The sequence below is a fragment of the Labeo rohita genome, chromosome 22 (assembly GCF_022985175.1).
Source record: "Labeo rohita strain BAU-BD-2019 chromosome 22, IGBB_LRoh.1.0, whole genome shotgun sequence".
Taxonomy (NCBI): Eukaryota; Metazoa; Chordata; class Actinopteri; order Cypriniformes; family Cyprinidae; genus Labeo; species Labeo rohita.
In genome coordinates, this window is record NC_066890.1 from 36808156 (window position 1) to 36830204 (window position 22049).

At 32.1% G+C, this 22049-nt stretch overlaps 2 protein-coding genes across 2 annotated transcripts in view; one reads left to right on the forward strand and one right to left on the reverse strand.

Moving 5' to 3' along the window:
- The window catches only part of ptpn4b (protein tyrosine phosphatase non-receptor type 4b), a 46599-nt gene extending 33372 nt beyond the window's left edge, over window positions 1–13227 (forward strand). The window contains 12 exon segments of the mRNA XM_051094450.1: window positions 4482–4641; window positions 4739–4819; window positions 5522–5578; window positions 5841–5997; window positions 6098–6270; window positions 8231–8321; window positions 8410–8471; window positions 8553–8699; window positions 10410–10538; window positions 10618–10766; window positions 10871–11006; window positions 13186–13227. Of these exon segments, the coding sequence (XP_050950407.1) occupies window positions 4482–4641; window positions 4739–4819; window positions 5522–5578; window positions 5841–5997; window positions 6098–6270; window positions 8231–8321; window positions 8410–8471; window positions 8553–8699; window positions 10410–10538; window positions 10618–10766; window positions 10871–11006; window positions 13186–13227 (1384 nt within the window).
- A 2171-nt stretch (window positions 13228–15398) lies between these two features.
- krt97 (keratin 97) lies at window positions 15399–18488 on the reverse strand. The gene is made up of 8 exons (XM_051094359.1): window positions 17990–18488; window positions 17491–17573; window positions 17123–17279; window positions 16513–16677; window positions 16308–16433; window positions 15853–16073; window positions 15705–15754; window positions 15399–15605 (listed from the first exon to the last, which is right to left on the reverse strand). The coding sequence occupies exons 1-8, from the start codon at window positions 18422–18424 to the stop codon at window positions 15502–15504; spliced, it is 1341 nt and encodes a 446-aa protein (XP_050950316.1). The 5' UTR covers window positions 18425–18488; the 3' UTR covers window positions 15399–15501.
- Window positions 18489–22049: the final 3561 nt, after the last annotated feature.

A 22049-nucleotide genomic window follows, 5' to 3' on the forward strand; every position in this document is an offset into this window, starting at 1 on the left:
CTCAATATATGAGTACATGAACACATGAGCATAATCTCTAGAACTGCTCTGAGAGTCACTTCATGAGCATTTTACCATTTCTTATGCGGAAAACTATTGTCATATAATAAAGACCCTGAAGGTCTTCACAGCAACCCGTCAATAAAATTTAGGTTTAACTTGACGTCAGAAATACTGTATATTAATATATTACTTAATGCAGTGGTTCTCAACCCCTACCCATTTTCCAGGTCCCTCACCTCCTCCATCAAATAAATTTTTACAATAAATTATTTAAAAATAAGTGTAATAACATTTATTTTACAGAGTTTTTAAGCATGTTGGTGGTTTTCATTGCTACAGCTTCAGTGTTGTTGAGATGCGGATATATCTTGTTGCCTCAAATTTAAAAAGACTGAATAAAAATTCCTGTTTAGAACATCCACAGGGACATTTTTACAGAAGAGATTTTAGTTTGTTCTTCCATTCCTGGACTCTTGAACACCCTTTTTACTGATGTGATATGTTTGGGTGTTTTTAATTAGCTTTCAGTGCAAATTAATATTTATTCCTTAGTTTTAGAAAATACCATGTTTTTTGGGAATATATTGAATTCCCTTTTTTCTGACATAGTGGACATTGTTATTTTGGTTGGTAAATACCACATTTACACATGCAAATTGAAGAAATGTGAACCCTACTTTACTTTATACTTTACTATATTTCATAGTATATTTCAAAGTTTGATTACAAAAACTAAGTAAAACCCTAACTCTATAAATTTGGGACGTTTTGTGAAATTACAAAATCTGTGATTTGTTAATTCTATTTAACTTTTATTTAATTGACAAAAGTACAAAGAAAAAAGATTTCCAAAGTTTCCACTGACCAACTTAAATGTATTTTGTGAATATAAACACATTTGTTTATTTATTTTTATTTTGTTTGTTTGTTTGTTTGTTTGTTTATTTTTATAAGTATGCAACACACTCCAAAAAAAGTTGGGACAGAGGCAAAATAAGAGTGAAAAGATTGTAGAATTTTCAGAATGGTTACTATTTTAGTGCTGTCCTGATTTATATATTTATGTTCAGTTAAATTTCAACGCTTTTTTGTCAGTGTGGTTTGCTAAGGAAATGATACACCGTCTAGTCTAGAAGCGGGAGTATTCTTTTAAACTAGCAGCTAACACTAATGTAACACTACTACACTGTGTTAAAGCACATAGATCCCGTTGTAATCAGTCGTTCAGTCACGTTTTTTGGTAATTTGCATTATATATATATTTTTTATTTGCATTACTTAGTTATTGTAATCTTGTAGTTTAGTTAATTATCCGAAAAAACGTTTGCGCAAATAAAATCGTAAGTTTATAGTTGGTGTGAAAATGTTTCAATATGTCAATAGTGACATTTATTGGCAATTTCAATCTTATTTTATTTGATCACCTAGTTATTGCAGTCCTGTAGTTTAGTTAATCATTCGCAAAAACGTTTGCGCAAACTATCAAGTTTAAAGTACTGCATAAAGTTTTAGTTTAGTTTACGATTTTACAGTTTATCTGTAGTAAAATTTGATCACCTAATTAATTATTGCAGTCCTCTAGTTTAGTTAATCATTCAAAGAAACTTTTACTGCATAAATGTGTAGTTTGCACTTAAAATGTTTTATTTTATTATTAAAAATGTTTTAAAAAGTAACATTTATTGGTAGTTTTCATTATTATTTATTTATGTTCACCTATTTTTTGCAGCCCTTTAGTTAATAATTCGTAAAACCATTCTTATGTAAATTATCGTGTTTACATGATTTGTTTAGTTTATTTTATGCTTGCTAAAAAAGCTAAGTTAATCGATAATGATATTAGTTACAATATATTTTCAGTATTCGTTTTCATTAATTTAATTGATTAGTTGTCATGCAAAAAAACTAAGGTTTGAGTGTTCGTTAAGTCTAAGTTTGTATGTTAAGTGGATCAGGCAAACTGTAAGCTAAACTTCATTCATTTCGTCTGGTTTATGCAAACAATTTTACGCCATTCAGCATTTTTTCGACTCGACACATTCAGCTGTCACAACCCACAGTTAAACAACACAAAAGACAAATCGGATATCTCTCCCTTCAGCCTGACAGTCCAAACAATCCTGGTCTTCGTTCGAACAGCGAATTTTTTTAGCCTCGTTTGTTTTTATTATGTAAATGTCCTGGAGGCCGGGGCGCTAAGCGCTGTCTGTAGACTGCAGAGCAGAGGGGCTTTCATGCTTGAAATCTGAGCATTCATAATGAGACACTGTGTGTGTGAGTGTGTGTGTGTGTGACATGGCTTCTCTCTGAGCAACAGTCCCGGGTCTTAATACTCTCCGCCTGCTATGCAAATACGCTGAGCTTTGATGAATTGTTGGAAATCTTCGCTAAACACCCAGCAGATATACAGTGCTGCTCATGCCTCCTGCTACTTACTTACAGACCATAAATCATCGTTGTTGCCTAGGCTACGGCATTTTATGAAAAGTCTGGAATCGGTTATGAGGGAATCAGATTATCTTACACATGATCCTTGGATGCTTTACAGTTCAGTTTATCCCTGGCAAGGTTCCTATGCTCAAGGGGAAAAAAACAGGAAACTTTAAAGTTTAAATTAATTACGTTTTTGTATATACATAATAAATATACACAGTACAGAGACATATGTAATATAAACAAAAACATTTATTTTGCATGCGATTAATCATTTGACAGCACTATAAAGTATCAAATATTTTAGTCAAGCTTAACTATACATTTTTAAAAAGTAAACTTAATTTAAACTTTTTAAAGTTTTTTATTTATTTATTTTTTTTAAATTTTGGATGCAATTAATCGCTATTAATCGTTTGACAGCACTTTAAAATAACAAATATTTTAGAGGCAAGCATAACTAGACATTTCTAAAAATGTAACTTAATTTAAACTTTAAAGTTTCCTGTTTTTTTTTTTTTTTTTCTTTTGGATGCGATTAATCACGATTAATCGTTTGACAGCACTATATCATATCAAATATTTTAGAGCCAAGCATAAGTAGACATTTAAGTACTTAATGTAAACTGTACAGTTTCCTGTTTTTTAATATTGGATGCGATTAATCGTGATTTAATCATTTGACAGCACTGTTAAGGTATCAAATATTTTAGAGCCAAGCATAGCTAGACATTTCTAAAAAAAAAAAAAAAAAAAAAAGAAAAAATTGACTTAATTTACACTTTAAAGTTTCCTGTTTGTTTGTTTGTTTTTTGTTTTGATGCGATTAATCGTTTGACAGCACAATTAAGTATTGAATATTTTAGAGCCAAGCGTAGCTACACATTTCTAAAAATGAAAATGAATTTAAACTTTAAAGTTTTTTAATTATTTTGGATGATTAATCACGATTAATCATTTGACAGCACTATGAAGTATCAAATATTTTAGAGTCAAGCGTAACTAGACATTTCTAAAAAAAAAAAAAAAAATGTCCTTAATTTAAACTAAAGTTTCCTGTTTTTAATATTGGATGCGATTAAGCACAATTAATCGTTTGACAGCAAGTATTCAAGTATTGAATATTTTAGAGCCAAGCGTAGCTACACATTTCTAAAGATAAAAAATTAATTTCAACTTTAAAGTTTCCTGTTTTTTTTTTGTTTTGTTTTTTTTGGATGCGATTTAATCACGGTTAATTATTTGACAGCACTATAAATTATCAAATATTTTAGAGCCAAGCATAACTAGACATTTCTAAAAACTGAACTTAATTTAAACTTTAAAGTTTCCTGTTTTTTTTTTTGTTTGGATGTGATTAATTACGATTAATCATTTGACAGCAGTATTAAAGTTAATTCTTCAATACATTTAATATTCAATTAAATTTTAAATTAATTCTATTTTAATTTTAAATAGTCAGCACTGACAAAATCTATTTCTTTTATATCAATTATATATTTTGGGTTTAATTTTAATGATTGTCGTAATTGCATACTGAATTGAGATTAGTACTTATTTTTGCATTTATTTGCATACTGGATTTTTAACAGGCTATTCTTTCTAACACCTACATTAAATGTATCATATTTTATTGCCTTATTTTTATTTGCCTTACTTATTGACAGATTTAAATGGGTGAATCATTAAAAATTATATTATTAAAATTGTAAATCTGTAATTATTTATTTGTAGGTTACACAGTCTATTTCTAATCTATATTAAATGATCTTAACATGACATTAGAAGACCTGTGATAATTGTTTCCCTAAAAATGCGATAGATGGCGCTGAACACTTACACAAATACTCCTTCAAACAAATCATACATAGACTTTTACATGAGTGTATGTTCCAGACTATTTGTTTATTTATTCACTTTAATAAATGTGCGTTTTCATGTATTTATTTGATTTATCTTGCAGCCCTGACCTCTAAGCTACAGCACCCACAAATGCAATCTGTGGTGTATTCATTAATTCATTTTTTTTAATGAATGTTTTTCAGGTCTCCTGATGTGACGACAGACGAGCAGCCGCCGGCTCTGCCCCCAAAACAGTCCAGAAAAGACCCCCTGACCCACAATGGCAGGTCCCAGTCTCAGCACGAGCTGGATGAGCACCTCAGCGAACTATACAACGTACCTGTGGCATCAGGAAAGAGCATGGTGAGGAAAACAATGCCTTACAAACCTACTGTACACACACTACTTGTGTTTGTTCACCTCTCATTCATCATTTGATACATATTTGTTTTTTCCACAGAATGGAGCCGTGCCTCATGACAATCTTGTTTTGATTAAAATGAGGCCGGATGAAAACGGGAGATTTGGATTTAACGTTAAGGTGTGTTTTTGGTTGTTTAACTACGATTACACTTTTTAGAAGCTAAAATCAAATATCATAAATCGTTAAAAAAATCATCTTTTCAATGTTTTCAAAAAGTATAATTTAAAATATAATACTTTTGTTTTGTATTCTTTCTATTATTACATTGTAATTAAAATGTGCATAATAATGATAATTACCACAATAATATTTTTTAAATATGTATAAATAAATACAACAAATTATAATTTATGTATGTATTAAATAATAACAGTAATTATAAAAATGATAATAAAATCAGTAAATATGAATAATATTTTATATAATTTTTTTTTCGTATTTGACAAACTTAACTGTATACTTATTTTAAAAAATGTAATAATATAAAATATAATACTTTCAGTTTTTGATTCTTTATATTATTACACTGTATTTAAAATACACTACACACACTACTAATTTTATGAAATGTGTTTTTATTTAAAGTTTTATGTAATAACCACAATAATTAATATATATATATATATATATATATTAAATATGTATAAATAGTACATATAAGTTTATATGATGTTATTTAACAATATTATTTATTCAAATATTTTGATTTAATATGAAACAAAATATCAAACTGTCTAGTTATCTATTTTCTTGTTCTAATAGCATGTGTTTGAGATATATGGATTATTATGTGTTAATAAATCTCTTTTTCATCCACAGGGTGGCGCTGATCAGAGGATGCCCATCATAGTATCTCGTGTGGCTCCAGGAACTCCAGTAAGTTCATACACAGATCATATGATGATTGTGTCAGGTGACATGAGGCTCATTAAAGTCCGGAGGCCCTTAACAGCAGGAAACAGCAGCTCAGCCCAGTGATGAATGATTTATGATCTCATTCCTTCAGACAGTAATATTGAACTCTCAAAGATATGAAATTCAGCTTATTTAAACAGAACTAATTAAATGTTAATTTTCGACTACTCGCCGTGTTTTCTATAGCCCTAACCTATCACCTGTGACCTTTGACCTCTGTCAGGCTGATATGTGTATGCCGCGCCTCAACGAGGGCGACCAAGTGGTGCTGATTAACGGTCGTGATATCTCAGAGCACACTCACGATGACGTGGTTATGCTAATTAAGGCCAGCTGTGAGGACCAATCAGGAGAGCTCATCCTGCTCGTCAGGCCCAATGGTACGATCCGACCGGACGGAGTTCCAAATTAGAATTTTAGCAGTTTAAATTATATGTGAATTCTAATATGCACTTACTTTCTTTTCTTCCTTTTCTTCAGCCATCTATGACGTGGACGAGGAGCAGGAGAAGTTGGATCTGGAGCCGGATTTCCAGTATATTCCAGAGATGGCCGGTCTGGAGCAGATCCACTCAGAGGCCGAAAGTTTGAGATCCTCCATACAGCTGCTGAGAGATGGGCTCTCCAGCGGTACCGTACTTGCGCAGTTTGATGTAAGTTAGCTAACATATGCTAATCAATTATTATAGATAGATAGATAGATATGTATATGATATATATAGATATTTAGCTAAAATTTATTATTAAATTCTATATGAAATTATACAAATTTGAAAAAATATTTAGTTTTTATATATTGATATTTATAAACTAAGTAGTTCACACATTTAATAAATGTCAACATATATAACATTTAATATTATTTTTATTATTTTATATTTAGTATTATACTTTTATTTTATATATATATATATATATATATATATATATATATATGTGTGTATAAAATATTATTATTATTATTATTATTATTTATTTAGGCACCGTAGATCCAATATTAAGATATCAATTTTATTTAACAAATAATGTTTAAGAAATAGTAGACAATTATACAGAAATCATTCAAATTTTAAAGTATTTTGTTTTTATTTATGATATTTTTATACAACAAATATATAGTATATTGATATTTTTGTTGTGTTGTATATAAAAGGTCATAAATTAATATAATAAATTCCAAATAAATTGCGTATGTGTGGGATTGGAGTGAATAATTTATTTATTTATTTATTTATTTGAAATTTAAAATTGTAATTGAATAAAAATTATTAACAAAAAAATTGTTAATTTAGTAAACATTAAAAAAAAAAAAAAAAATATATATATATATATATATATATATATATATATATATATATAAAATTAATATATTAAATGAGAAATAAATTACATGAATGTGGGGGGTATGAATAATTTTTTTTAAATGTAAGTGAATGAAAAATACTCATTTTAATACATTTAATAAGTTTTAAAATGTCATAAATTAATATAATAAATTACAAATAAATTGCATGAAAGTGGGAGGGTATAAATATATGATTACATATTGATTTTTATAAACCATAAACAGTCAATCAAAATCAGAGTTATTTTTATATTATGTAAAGCGTTTAATTTGATATATGTATTTAGTATTTATATGTATTTAGTCACTGTAGATGCATTTTAATTTACCAAATAATATTTTAAGAAATAATTCAACAGAAATTATGCAAACATATTTAGTTTTTATATATTATATTTTCATATATTAACTATAAATAGTTCATTTTAACAATGGTGATTATTATAACATTAATATAACATATATATATATATATATATATATATATATATATATATATATATATATATATATTATATTATATTATATTTAATAATATTCATAATTACAGATAAATGACATGTATTGTTGCATATATTCTAAACAAAAAGTGTTTATTTGAATTTACTATATATTTGTTGTATTATTGTAATTAATAATCATGCAAATTTTAAGTATTTTGTTATGTATTATATTTTCATATATTGATTTTTATAAATTATAAAATTCTATGTAGTCGATCAAAATCACTGTAAAATTATTTTATATGAAATAAAGTGTTTATTTGATATGTTATATATTTATTATAATCTTTTTATGTATTTAGTCACTAGATCCATTTTACTTAACAAATAATATTTTAAGAAATAATAGATAATTAAACAAATTATGCAAATATTTATTTATAGTTATTTATATAAATAAATGTATTTAAATATAAATGTCATAAATTAAATAGTTTTAGCTATCTTCATTTAGAAATCTTATATTGCACTGAGTTGTCGGCAGCATTACATTTTACTCGCATAATTTCCTGTTGCTCTTTTTAGGCTGTCTCAATTGCTTCCTGTTTGCAGAGCTTGCTGTTTCTATGTCACGAACTTGTACTAACCGCAAGCTTAATTTAGCTTGTTTATTACCAGTGATAATGATAACAATAGTTACGGCAATGAAGCATGCTAATATTGCACAGTGACATCCAGTAAACAAGTTCAAATTAGTCGATTTATTTTTGTTTTAACCTAGGCGGAAATTTTGTTTTGTTTCCTGAAACGTTTACTTTCTTACAGCAACTATACAGGAAGCGTCCTGGGATGTCCATGTCATGCGCCAGATTGCCGCAGAACGTCTCCAAAAACCGCTACCGGGACATTTCACCATGTGAGTACACACAGCTTGTGTTTGTATTGGACTCTGAAATGTTTTCATGATTAGCTGGATGTTCGTAACGGTTTATTTTGTGACGCAGATGACACCACTCGAGTTGTGTTGAAGGGGACAGATGACTATATCAATGCAAATTTCATTAATGTAAGCATTCATCACTGAAGTTATTCTGGCAATGTTTTGTTCTTAGATAATGGTAGTCTGTGTATACTGGTGTGTTTTCAGATGGAGATCCCGGGTAAAGGTGAAGTAAAGCGGTATATCGCCTGTCAAGGGCCTCTTCCTGGTACCTGCTCTGACTTCTGGCAGATGGTGTGGGAACAGAGCGCCGCCCTAGTGGTCATGCTCACAACACAAGTTGAACGTGGCAGGGTATGAATGTGTTTTTTAGAAATGTCATTAAGTGAAAATTATTCACACACAATGGTGGTAAAAAATAGTGTCTACTTATTCAACTTTTTGTTTTTTTAATTAGTTTTTATATATTATATTTTCATATAATAACTATAAAAAGTCCAAATCTACAACTGGTGAATTTGTTGAATGCATTTAATAAGTTATAAAATGTTATAAATTAATATAATAGATTCCAAATAAATAACATAACTGGGGGAAGGGAGTGAATAAATTATTTATTTATTTATTTATTTATTTTTGGTAAAAATTTAATTGAATGAATTAGTTCACACACACAATGGTGGTAGAAATGTGTTAATTTATTTTATATATATATATATATATCTATAAATATAAAAATATTTATATGTTATGTTATCATATATTTACTATAAAAAATCATAATCAACAATTAGTGATTTTGTTTAATACATTTAATAAGTTTCAAAACGTTATAAATTAATATAATAAATGAAAAATAAATTATGTGAATGTGGGGGTATGAATATATTTGTATACATTTTTTTTTTTTTTTTTTTTAGAAAAATGTAATTGAATGAAAAGTACTAATTTTAATGCATTTAGTAAGTTTTTAAATTAATATATATAAATTAATATAATAAATTACAAATAAATTACATGCAAGTAGGAGGGTATAAATATATAATTACATTTTCATGTGTGTGTGTGTGTGTATATATATATATATATATATATATATATATATATATATATATATATGTATATATATATATATATATATATATATATATATATATATTAAACCTTTTATTTAATAAAAATTATTCATACATATAATGGTGGTTGAAATAAGTGTTTATTATTATGTAACTAATAATATTTAAAAAAAAGTTTGTGTGTGTGTGTGTATATATATATATATATATATATATATATATATATATATATATATATATATATATATATATATATATAGAGAGAGAGAGAGAGTAGTAGTATTATTTATTATTATTATTATTATTATTATTATTAATGTAATAATATTTTTTGTAATTAAAAGTTATGAGTAGATTTATTTAGTAACTGTACATTCATTTTAATTAATAATATTTCAAAATAATAGGAAAATCTGTAAATTTCTAACAGATTTAAATATAAAAAAGTATATATAAATATAAAATGTATATAAAATTATTGTATATAATTTTATAAAGAAATATAAAGTATATATAAATATAAATATATAAAGAAATCAAAAATATTTAGTTTTTATGTTTTGTAGTTTTATGTATTGATTTGTATTAAGTTGTCAACATCAACAGTTGTTGATTTGAACACATTTAATAAATAATAAGTTACAAATAAATTAATTTACTGATCTTATGTGTCAGATTCATTACTATGCATTTATTTATTTATTTATTTTTTTTGCATTTTTAAGAATAAAGTTATTAATCTTTTTCATCTTTAATATGCTGATATAATTGTTTTATTTATTTCTATAATTAAAATGCAAAAATGAATAAACAGTTTTTCCTTTCTGCTGTCATAACCAAGACCCTGGGAGTGGGGCCTAAATATTAACCAATGAATTCTTGGACTATTTTGTTCCAGAGTCTCCCAATCCTTTGCTTTTGTCTACACAGGATTGTGTTCTGAATTACGTCAGTGATTTTTGCTGTATATGATATATCTTGACTTTAGGTGAAATGTCATCAGTACTGGCCTAACGTTTCGGCAAGTGGCACCTACGGAGGCTTTCAGGTTGCTTGTGTGTCGGAAGAAGGAAACTCGGCGTACCTGCTCCGAGATCTGACGCTTACACACCTGGAGGTGACGTATCACTTTAATAGTTTTTTATTTTTAGTATAAATGCATTTTGGTGCTAACATCTGTTTGGATATTTATACAGAGTAAAGAAGAAAGGCAGATTTGTCAGATGCAGTACTTGGCGTGGCCCGATCACGGCGTTCCAGATGATTCGTCTGACTTCCTAAACTTTGTCAGTCAAGTACGCAGCAAAAGAGCCGACACACCAGAACCTGTGGTGGTTCATTGCAGGTCAGGTCTAAAAAATGTCCCGAGAGAATCATCGACATCCAACAAGCTAAAAAACACATAATGGTGAGTAAAATGTGTATTGACTCCACCCTTTTTTCTTTCAGTGCTGGGATTGGTCGCACCGGGGTGCTTATCACCATGGAGACAGCGATGTGTTTGATAGAAAGCGGTCAGTCGGTGTATCCCTTAGACATCGTCAGAACCATGAGAGACCAGCGTGCCATGATGATCCAGACTCCTGTGAGTAGTAAGAACCGCCCACTTAGACAGGAAGAGACTGTTTGATTGACAAGTACTGTTACATTTAGTAAGTAGATGTGGATTTATCGCAGAAGCTTTTTCTAATAACAATATATAGCGATGGATTAATGCAAACAGAAATCGGCACTATCTTACAACCAATTCGTATATATTTTACAAATTCGTACAACCTTACTTGTACGATTTCTTTGACTGGTAAGTTTGGGGGCGGGGTTGGGTGTGGTCCTTCGTGTGAATTCCTACGAATTTGACACCTCATAAAATACATATTTTCACAAATCGTAAGAATTTGTGTGAGTTTGTATGAATTTGTACGAATTAGCCACCTTGTCAAAAATGTATGAATTACAGTGAGATCGAGTTTGGTCAAACCTGTTAATTGAATTTTATTTAATGATCCGCTAATGTTACGTTTAGTATGTAGTAAATACAAATATGCTTTTATGTAAAATGCTTTTTCTCAAAGGCAATTTATAGTTTTGCAATGAGCTACAGGAATGATTTAGTTGCTATTACATATCTCAGACGAAGTTTGTAGATATCAAAGATTTCGCAAGGTTTGGTTAATTAGTAATTATAGTTTTACCATGAGCTACAGGAACAATTTACTTGCTATTAAGTGTCTTAAATTAGGTGTGGTTCTTCGCACGAATTTTCCACCTTGTAAAATCTGTACGATTATTCACAAATCGTATGAATTCGCACGAGTGAGGTCCTACAAATTAGCCGCCTTGTCAAAAATGTACAAACTGCCATGAGATTGGGTTTGGTCAAACCAGTTAATTGAATTTTATTTAATGATCTGCTAATGTTACAGTATTGTGTATTTTCACCAGCTAAAAAATAGTTATTTCTATCTTTTGCTGTAGTGTGTCAGTAAAAAATATCGGTTTACATTTCCAAACATTCTTTTTGCCATTTAATTATAATAATCTTGTGAGATTTTTGTTTGCACAAGGAGTCTGACAACAGCCAGTGCTCCACACAGACATCTGATCTCACCATCATCCAGTCTGTCTCTGGAATGACATGAAGACACAGAACAAACTGAAACAGAGTAAATCCAGAAGAACTGTGGCAACAGTTTGTTCTGTTTCTTCATTTCATTCCGGACAGACTGGATGATGATGAGATCAGATCTCTGTGCAGAGCACTCACAAATTGTCAGACCTTGTGCAAACACTTTTAAAAATTTTCTCACAATTATTAAAATTAATGGCAAAATGAATGTTTGGAAATGTAATCAAAAATTTATGAACTGACACACTAGATTGGGTTGACTTTAACTGACTTTAAACCATTTTTTGGCTGATGAAAATACTAGTGGCCTAAGACTTTTGCACAGTACTGTACGTTTAGTACATATTAAATACAGATACGCATTTATGGAAAATGTTTTTTTCGCAAAACAATTTATAGTTTTACCATGAGTTACAGGAACAATTTAGTTGCTATAAAGTGTCTAAGATGAAGTTTGTAAATATTGAAGATTCAATGCTCAAAAAAACTTTGCAATGTTTTGTTAATCCAACAAATAATTGTTTCCTGCTGGATTGATTCCGTCGATTTCTTTGATGGTTAAATTTAGGGGCGGGGTTAGGTGTGGTACTTCGTATGAATTTCTACAAATTTGCCACCTTGTAAAACACGTTTGACACGTTTTTTTTTTTTTTTTTGCACAAATTTCATTTGTATCACCTCACTCTAATTAGCCACCTTGTCAAAAATGTACCAATTGCCGTGAGATTGGGTTGGTCAAACCAGTTAATTGAATTGCATTGAATGATTCTCTAACGTTACGTTTATTAAGTAATAAATAGAGATGACAATTAAATAGAGATCTTACGAATTTGTACGAGTGAGGTTGTATGAATTTGTACGAATTAGACACCTCGTAAAATTTATGGCAGATGCTTTTTCTCAAAAACAATTTGTATTTCTACCAAGAGCTTCAGGAACAATTTAGTTGATTAAGTTAATAAATATTAAAAATTCGGCATTGCAGGCTTCGCAACTTTGGTTCCAACCATTTTTTTTTCCCGGTGGACTGGTACAAAAAAAGTGTTTCAAAAATTGCGTCAGAGCAGCTAATCTCACTGTGTTAATGTTTATTTATAGCACAGGTGAATCACTTGATGTCCATTTTGTTTGTTTGCAGAGCCAGTACCGTTTCGTCTGCGAAGACAATGCCGAAAAATAAGATGTAGCCGTGCGAGACTGAGCCTAAAAGAGAAAAGGAAGAATGAACCACCATCCTTAAGCGTTTCCGAGGTTCATCTGTGATTTACAACTACTGCCAGTGAGATCTGCGCTCAGCTGGAAGGCAGCGGACATGACCGCCTGCAAACTAGAATACAGACGAAAAAGCACTATTGCACTTTACAGCGACAAACAATGACTTAAGGGGATTTTTCGTTTAAAAAAAGAAACAAAGTATCAGGTTACTGATGAGTAGGTACTGTTAATAATGTTAATTATTTGGGTTAGAGACAGAAACTTGCTTTTGCTTTTGTGCCAAAAGCTGAAATGAGACACAGTCAATGTCAGAATTAACTCTTGCAACTAACGACAGCACGTTTTTTGTTTAATTTATTTGTTTTGGGGGATTTAACAGTGGACTTGAAAGCAACAGGTGCTCTGCCCATTCTCTTCCCTTTTCCTGACTGTGACTGTAATTGTTTTAACGTTTACGTTTAAAACATAAGTTAAAAATCGTTAACAGTTTTTTTTTAATTGTCAAACTAAAAGCTTTTAACGGTACACATTTCATTAGTTTTTACCCTGGCGCTATCGTAAAGTACTTTAGACTTTCGTAAAGTACTTTCCTTACTTGATAAAGTTTCCATGCTAAGGTTACAGTTCTCTCTAAATTTAGCGAAACGAACAGGCCACCAGCTGCGTTGAAAATGAGCCATGGAGAAGATGTGTCTCGCTGCCAAATTTCACAGCTGTTTGCCTCTAAAACCGTTCGGTGCGTCGCTTTGGCTAATCGCTGTTTATTGCAAGGCTACGTGTAGTACGTAAAACGGCTGGCGTTTGTATCGTTAAATATGCATCAGGCAGCTGTTCTTCTTTCAGATCCATGTTTGCCGGATCTTTAAAGCATTTTATTTAGAAAATAAAGCTGTGAAGTTCACATTAGCTTTGTTGGTGGAAAATGGATACTCGATTGATAAGCACGGACGCAATTAAATGTTTAAAGTATGATTTAGAGTTCTCTCTGGTTAGTGTAAAAGATCACATTTATGTTTACGATCAAATTTTCGAAACCTCTACTGTACCAAACAGATTACCTTCAGATTTTAGTTGATCATCCTCTACGAATAGTTTCTTCGTTGAGAAGAAATGTCTGCCCCACTCTGAAGATACTGGTTTAAATTTTGCTTGTTATTGGTTATGCTTATCCATATCTGCTCTTCTCTAACTAGTTACCTGTTAGTTATTACCTGCAATATACTCGAAAGGTGGTCATAGTTCATTTAGTACCTGCTATGACTGTAGAGATGATAGCATTTACACAACTCATTAAGGTTTTATTCACGCAAATGCAAAATTTTTGCGATCAACGAATTTAGCGCATTTTCGTTTTTAAGTTTTCATTGAAGAGAAACGATATGTATGAAATATGGAGCAAATGTTTTTAATGTGACACTCCGGACCATCCTAATTGTTTGCAAATGTTTTAACAAACATATCCCCCGCCCACCGTACGATGTTTTGCCTTTGCGCAAACAATTTGGCGTCAAGGACCAATCCCGCCCACCGTTTTGAATGTGAGCCGATTTTGCTTCAGTGTACGTCGTTATAGCGCAGCAGCTAGAAATTTACTACCGACTTGCGTCGGAAGTGGTGGTATTTTTGTATTTAACAACTGACTGTGGTAGTCAGCTGTGCTACTGTAGAATTTATACTGTAATTGTGTGATGGGGAAAATATGCTGTTTAATTATTTATGTTGAACATTTTGTCAAATACAGACACCTGTGGGGGGCTCTTAACTACATAGTGTCATATGTGAAATACTTGTAAATACAATGTTATATATTAAAAGTGTTATTTTTTGTTTTAGTACGTTTTTAAAACGTCAGAAAAGTACAAAGGCAATTGTATGTCATGTTTGTATATCTCCCAGTTGTTTGTGTGTTTGTATGTCTGAGAGAGCGAGTACGTCTTTTGTACAGACTGTTTTGTTTCTTACTGCCATACATTTTGAAATTGTGCTTAAATATACGCAGACTCATCTTTTGGCGCTTGTGACACACATCAAATAAAATATAATACAGCTCAAACTCCTATTTTCAGTGTTGTTTTTGATAAATATCACATGCAGGAATGAAAGAACAAACAGTCTTTTGTTTCGCAGCATGTCTTTTTTATTTTTCTTGGCATTTCACAATGTGTTAAACAGGGATTGTTTAATCAGCCCTATTGAGGCTAAAAATTCATGACGATTTTATGGATCTTCGCTGTCATTTTTACTTCTTCAAGACCTCGTTAACATCCTCTGTGCGTGAAACGACCTTTCCGTCAACCATCTCTTCGATTACTGTGCGAACGCACGTGGTCACCACAGGTTCGGCTGGAGAAGAAAAATAACGAAAAATCATCAGTTAAAAGCTACACGGACAAATTATTTATTTTATTTTCGTAAATAATACAACACTGTAAAAACACTTACGTTTGGGGGGAGGGGGAGCTACAACCTCTACAACTTTGACTGTCTGTTTCCTATAACGAAAAAACATTTTTATAAGATATTGTACAACTCTTGCAAACTTTACAAGGACAAATCGACGTTCACTCGTTGTTTATTTGTAAAAACGTACTGAACGCTCTCTCCATCCAGAAGTCTTCTGTACTCGGCGATCTCCATCTCTAGTCTGGTCTTGATGTCCAGGAGCAGTTTGTATTCATTGCCCTGTCTTTCGATGTCAAGGCGCATCTGACTAAGCTCCTCCTCCAGACTGTTAATGACGACCTGCAATTGTCTGAGCTGCATGCTGTACCGTGACTCTGTCTCTCCCAGTGTGCCTTCCAACGCCGCTTTCTGTCAAATTATAAAACATAGAAGAACAATGAGTGGCTTTCATAATAAAATACGCAAGTGACTCCCTCTAGAGCCACTAGCAGCTATTGTAAAGTGTCTTTTTAAAACGTTTTTAATCAAAGCTAGCGAAATCTTAAGCATAGAATATTAATTAGGGGTGTGGCTATGCATGTTTGATCAAATCAAGGGCGCCCCCTAGTGGTTGTATGAATTTTAAAGCAAAAAGACTTTTACCAAGCTGAGCTGTGACTGTAGTTCGATCTCCAGACTCTGAAGCGTCCTTCTGAGCTCGCTGATTTCACTGCGGGACATTGAGAGGTCTTCTTGTCTGGTGGTTACCTGCTTGTTCAGTTCGTCGAACTGTGGACAAAGAGGGTTGAGGTCAACGTCTAGATGTTTGTGTATGTTTTAGCTGTCCCAAATAAGAATGAGGACTTACTTTGCCCTTGTACCAAGACTCCATTTCTCTGCGGTTCTTGTCGATGACGCCTTCATACTGGTGTCGGATCTCCTCCAAGATGCAGGTGAGGTCTTGCTGAGGTGCAGAGTCGACCTCTACATTTACGCTGCTGGAGGACATTTGAGCGCGAAGAGCTGCAAGTTCCTATAGAACAATAATGTAGCCCTTAGCTTATGCACATTGCATGTAGAAGATGGACATGCTTGAACTGTGAGTCTTAAGGTAGTCGCATTAGCGAAATTTCGCAAAATAGTCACAAATTGCTCCCCCTAGATGCAGCTAGCGGGAAATAATTTTAATAATAATAATCAAAGATAGTAGAAATTTGAGCTCAGTGAGATAATTGGGGTGTGGCTATGCCATTTTGATCAAATTATTTTAATTTCAATTAAATTTCAAATTATCTTAATTTCAATTAAAGTGGGTAAATGCAACCGAACATTTAGGTTTTGAACTCCAATGCTCCAGGTAATGTTTAATTACAAGACTAGCATTTTTAATAGTGTCTAATTTTTAAAATTACATCTGATTAGAGAAGATTATTGGTCTGCTGGATTACTGGGTAAAGATCATGCAGTTTTGATCTCACCTCTGCATGGTTCTTCTTCAGGTAGACAAGCTCCTCCTTCAGACCTTCGATCTGCATCTCAAGGTCTGAGCGTGTCATGGTGAGCTCATCCAAAATCTTCCTCAAACCGGCGATGTCGGCTTCCACGGATTGACGCAGGGCCAACTCGTTCTCATACCTGAAGCCACAAGGAATAACAATGGTTAGGTTGGGAATCTGGATGAGCTGAAGTTGCAAAATGTTATGTGTCATTTAACAAGCTCATAAAATGAAGGGAAACCCTTTGGAATGAAAGATTGTTTTACTGGTCTGGTTTAGTTGAGTAGTAGAATGCAGAGTGATATTAAAGTCAATACAAATGTCATGAAAAGAAAAAAGGTCATACTAACTTCACTCTGAAGTCTTCGGCTGCCAGTTTGGCATTGTCGATCTGAAGGACCATTCTGGCATTGTCCAGGCTGGCGACGGCAATCTGAAGACAAACAGATGAAGAATAAGACTCCGTTACAGCTTATGAAAGTAAACCAAACATTTTGCAATAGCACAAACCTCTTTACATTTGTATAAAGTTTTTAATGAGTATTTCCTTTCATTGTATACATATAATACATATTATATAACTATTCCTTATTTTATTGCAGCTAGTTGCCAAGATAACATTTCTCATTTATGTTTAGATTAAATTGTATATATTGTTTTATTTTAAATAACGTTGGTTTTGGTTAAATATAACAAACCTATTGATTTGATTACATAATATAGACGATCTTTTATGTTTTAGTTTTATTATGCCATTAAAACATAACGGTTATAGTACTATAGTCATAAGTAGTATAGTTTACTTTTCGTTGAAATAAATTTTATAGCTCTGTAAATAAAATCACTCACTTTTTTGCGCAGATCTTCAATGGTGACGTAATAGTGGCTGTAGTCTCTGGAGACAGGGGTCCTCTTCTCGTACCACTCCCGGATCTGAATCTCCAGTTGCGCGTTGGCTTTCTCCAGGGAGCGCACCTTCTCCAGGTAGCTCGCCAGACGGTCGTTGAGGTTCTGCATGGTGCTCTTCTCGTTGAATCCCACACCGAAGCCATTGTCGCCGCCGCCGCCGCCGAGCGCGCTGGCCAGGTCGAAACCGCTCCTGACATTCTGTGCGTAAGAGACGCGCACGCTGGAGCCCCCGGCGCCTGCATAGACACTTGGCGCACGACCGACGGCGATGCGCTTGGAGTATCCACCGCTGAGAGACAGCGAGGTGAAGGGACGAGAGCTGGAGCTGGAGCTGGACACGCTCTTGCGTGAAAAGGATTGGCTAACCTGAGTCATGGTTTCCGTTCCTGTTGCCTTTGCGCTTTGTTGGACACCTCTGACAGCTGCTTAATGGTTTTGGAGAGCCAAGGATCTTTTATACAGGTTGACCGGGGTGGGGTTTATTTTAGCTTATGTATGGTAATGATTATCGGAAAAGCATCAAACAGGTGTGTCCAGGGTGCGCCGTAAAATGGCCCAGGACAGAGCCCTGAGGCACGCCTAACCTGATCGACACGATTTTATGAATAAACATTAATTCCAGGTTAATTCCACAGAATTTAGGATTTGATGGGTCAGGATAGACTTGACAAAAGAGTGCCACTTTATAACTTTCGCTAATAATAACAGCCGTTAAACATTATATAAGGCTTAAAAGAGTAATTTTAGCAAAATAGAGGGATCATACAAAATGCATGTTATTTTTTTAATGACCTGAATAAATTTACAAAAAATGTTTACACATAGTCCACAGAAGAAAATAATAGTTGAATTTATACCTGAATAATCCACAGCTGTTTTTTTTTTTTTATTTGAAACCCTTTCAACAATGACTGTATAATTTTGAGATGCATCTTTTCACACTGAAGACAACTGAGGGACTCATATGCAACTATTACAAAGGTTCAAACACTCACTGATGCTTTAGAAGGAAACAGGATGCAGTAAGAGCCAGGGGTGAAACTTTTGAACAGAATGAAGACGTGTACGTTTTTCTCATTTTGCCTAAAGAATTTGCCCTTCAAAAGCTACAGGACCATGTTTAAAGGTTAAATTTTTAAAATTCCAAAACTCTTAATGCATTGTTTTTCCTTCTGGGGCATCAGTGAGTATTTGAACCTTCTGCAATGGTTGCATATGAATAATGCTTAAAAAAAAAAAAAAAGAATTTGTGGGACCTAAAGGTTTTTTCTGAACAAACAGCAGGCAGTTTAACTGTTCATGACAAACAAGGGACTCATGAACAACTATCACTAAACAAAAAAACTGTATGTAAACTTTTGAACAGGGTAATTTTTATAAATTGAACACTTATTTTCTCTTGTGGACTATATGTAAACGTCCTTTATGTGAAATATCTTATTCAGGTCAGTACTAAATAAAAAATAACATGCATTTTGTGTGATTCCTCTTATTTTGCTAAAATAATTAATATTTTGCAGATTCTGCAAGGTGTATGTAAACTTTTGACTTCAACTGTATGTTTTTTTAAAATGACAAACTATTCTAGCATTTTAATGCATGCTGCCTTTATAACTACATTATTAAGTCCAAATAAAACATATGTAGTTCATTTCAAAGATAAAAAAAAAAAATTATAAAGTTTATTTTAATTTGTTAGTTTTGATGAAACTGACATTTTACCACCATTTTGCATGCATGTGCATGACATTTTTGTATAAGTATTTAGTAAATATATAAAAATACAACAGAAATTTATTAAAACATACATACAATGGTTTACGTCATTGCTTTTTACTACCCTAGTTTTCATTTGCTAAATGAAAGTTGTTATCAAGTGTTTCCCTGCCAACTGTACAGTGACCATGACTGTATGATAATACGATAAGACTATTGCCCTGTTCGGTATGTGCAGAATGAGCACTTTAAGACACTTGTTCACTGTCACACCACACCCTTAATAATTAGATGTGAAGGTGTATATGTAATAATAATAAGCCTGATTTAACGGAACACACGAAAACTTAGTCATCGGTTATAGTACTAGCATGATGTTTTTGTCAATACCGCACCATAAAACATGCGTTTAATCCAGCTCCAAATAAAGGTTTTCAAGGAAAACGTGACTCATGTGAATTAAGGTAATGATTCAGATGTGGAAAAACAGAGTTCACGCAGCGTTCTTGGCCATGACAATGTGAACTTTTACTTTTTCCCAGTCATTTAGCGTTATTATCAACCTACTCTACTTAAGTACACTTTAACCAGCCCAAAGGCATGCAATTACAATGTTTTCAAGTCATGTGTGTCTGTGATTATATGTCCCAGACACACCGTACAAAGGTGAGGTACAATTACACCGGTACCAAAGCGTGTTCCCTGTGATCCTTAAGCGTAATTATTTTGTCTTTCAGATTTCCCATTGTAATTTCGCTCTCTCCTCTTTATTTTTCCAAACCTGTCGTAACCTAATTCCCTCACTGGCAGCTCTTTTTTTTAGCCTAATGAGGGAGTGTCTCATTCTCTGCGTTATCTCTCCACTCCCGCCCGAATAGCTCGGTTCATCCAGACCGAATCTGGCGCTCGTCTCTCAGGCGGAGGTCATAGCTGTCCCACGTCTGCAGGTTTCGGCCCGCGCATTCACTCGTTTCCCCTCTCACACACTTTCACCCGCTTTCAAGCATCACCACTCCCTTCGGAGTCATGACTTTTTAAAACTCTTTTGTTGTTGGTGGGTTTACTCATTTAAATCTTTTGTTTTGATTCGGCTCGGTTAGGAAAGAGTTGGGTGAGATTTTGATTAGGTAAGAGGTTTACGCGTCGTCTTTAAGAGAATAGAGAGCGGTAAAACCATTAAACCAAAATATAAATAAACAAATTTGTGAGCTTAAATGTTTACTAATGTATATCTTATTAAATACTTATTTTGCTGATGATTATTCATATTTCATGTATGATTTCATTCATATATATGTTTGTTATATTTCCTAGGTTTGAAGGTGAAACTCATCATTGAGTCACTGAAAAAATTTTACTATGAAGACATCTGCCTTCTTTTACTCCAGAGGTATTTTATTTTAGCCACTGGCACAGTTTACCATGAATCATCTGACACACTTTACACAACAGATTAATGAATGAATGAATGAATGAATGAATTAATTAATTAATTAATTCATTCATTCATTAATTCATTATTTATTTATTTAACTGAGTCACTGGCACAGTTTACACAACAGATATTTATTTATTTATTTATTTATTTATTTTATTAAGTCACTGGCACAGTTTACACAACAGATATTTATTTATTTATTTATTTATTTTATTAAATCACTGGCACAATTTACCATGAATCACCTGATATAATAACTTCATTTTATTTATTTATTTATTTGAGTCACTGGCAAAGTTTATCATGAATCTGAGACACTTTACACCACAGATTTTATTTTATTTTATTTTATTTTAATTTATTTTATTATTTTACCCACTGGCACAGTTTACCATGAATCATCTAACACAGTTCACACCACAAATTTTAATTTAATTTAGCCACTGGCAAAGTTTATCATGAATCACCTGAACAGATTTTTTTTTTTTTTTTAATTATTATTTATTTTATTTTATTTTTTATTTGGGTCACTGGCAAAGTTTATAGTGAATAATCTGACACACTTTACACCACAATATTTTATTTTATTTTATTTTATTTTACCCACTGGCACAGTTTACCATGAATCGCCTGACAAAATATAATTTAATTTAATATTTTAATTTAATTTTTATTTTTTTATTTGTAAACAATCTGAATCACCAAAAACACAGGATTGTGAGTAAAAAGTGATTCCCACTGACTTAAAATCCTTGCATTTAGACATAAAGATGATACTGGGCCGCGGTTTCGCGTGGGTAAGATGATACCCGTAGGGGCGAATGGTGACCAACGCAACAAAATCTT

Coding starts and splice junctions, on each gene's coding strand:
- krt97 (XM_051094359.1), bottom strand. CDS start 18,424: ATGACTCAGGTTAGCCAATCCTTTTCACGCAAGAGCGTGTCCAGCTCC. Junction 16,434..16,512: donor AGTCTTGGTACAAGGGCAAA/GTAAGTCCTCAT, acceptor CTTTGTCCACAG/TTCGACGAACTGAACAAGCA. Junction 15,755..15,852: donor CTGGATGGAGAGAGCGTTCA/GTACGTTTTTAC, acceptor TTTTCGTTATAG/GAAACAGACAGTCAAAGTTG.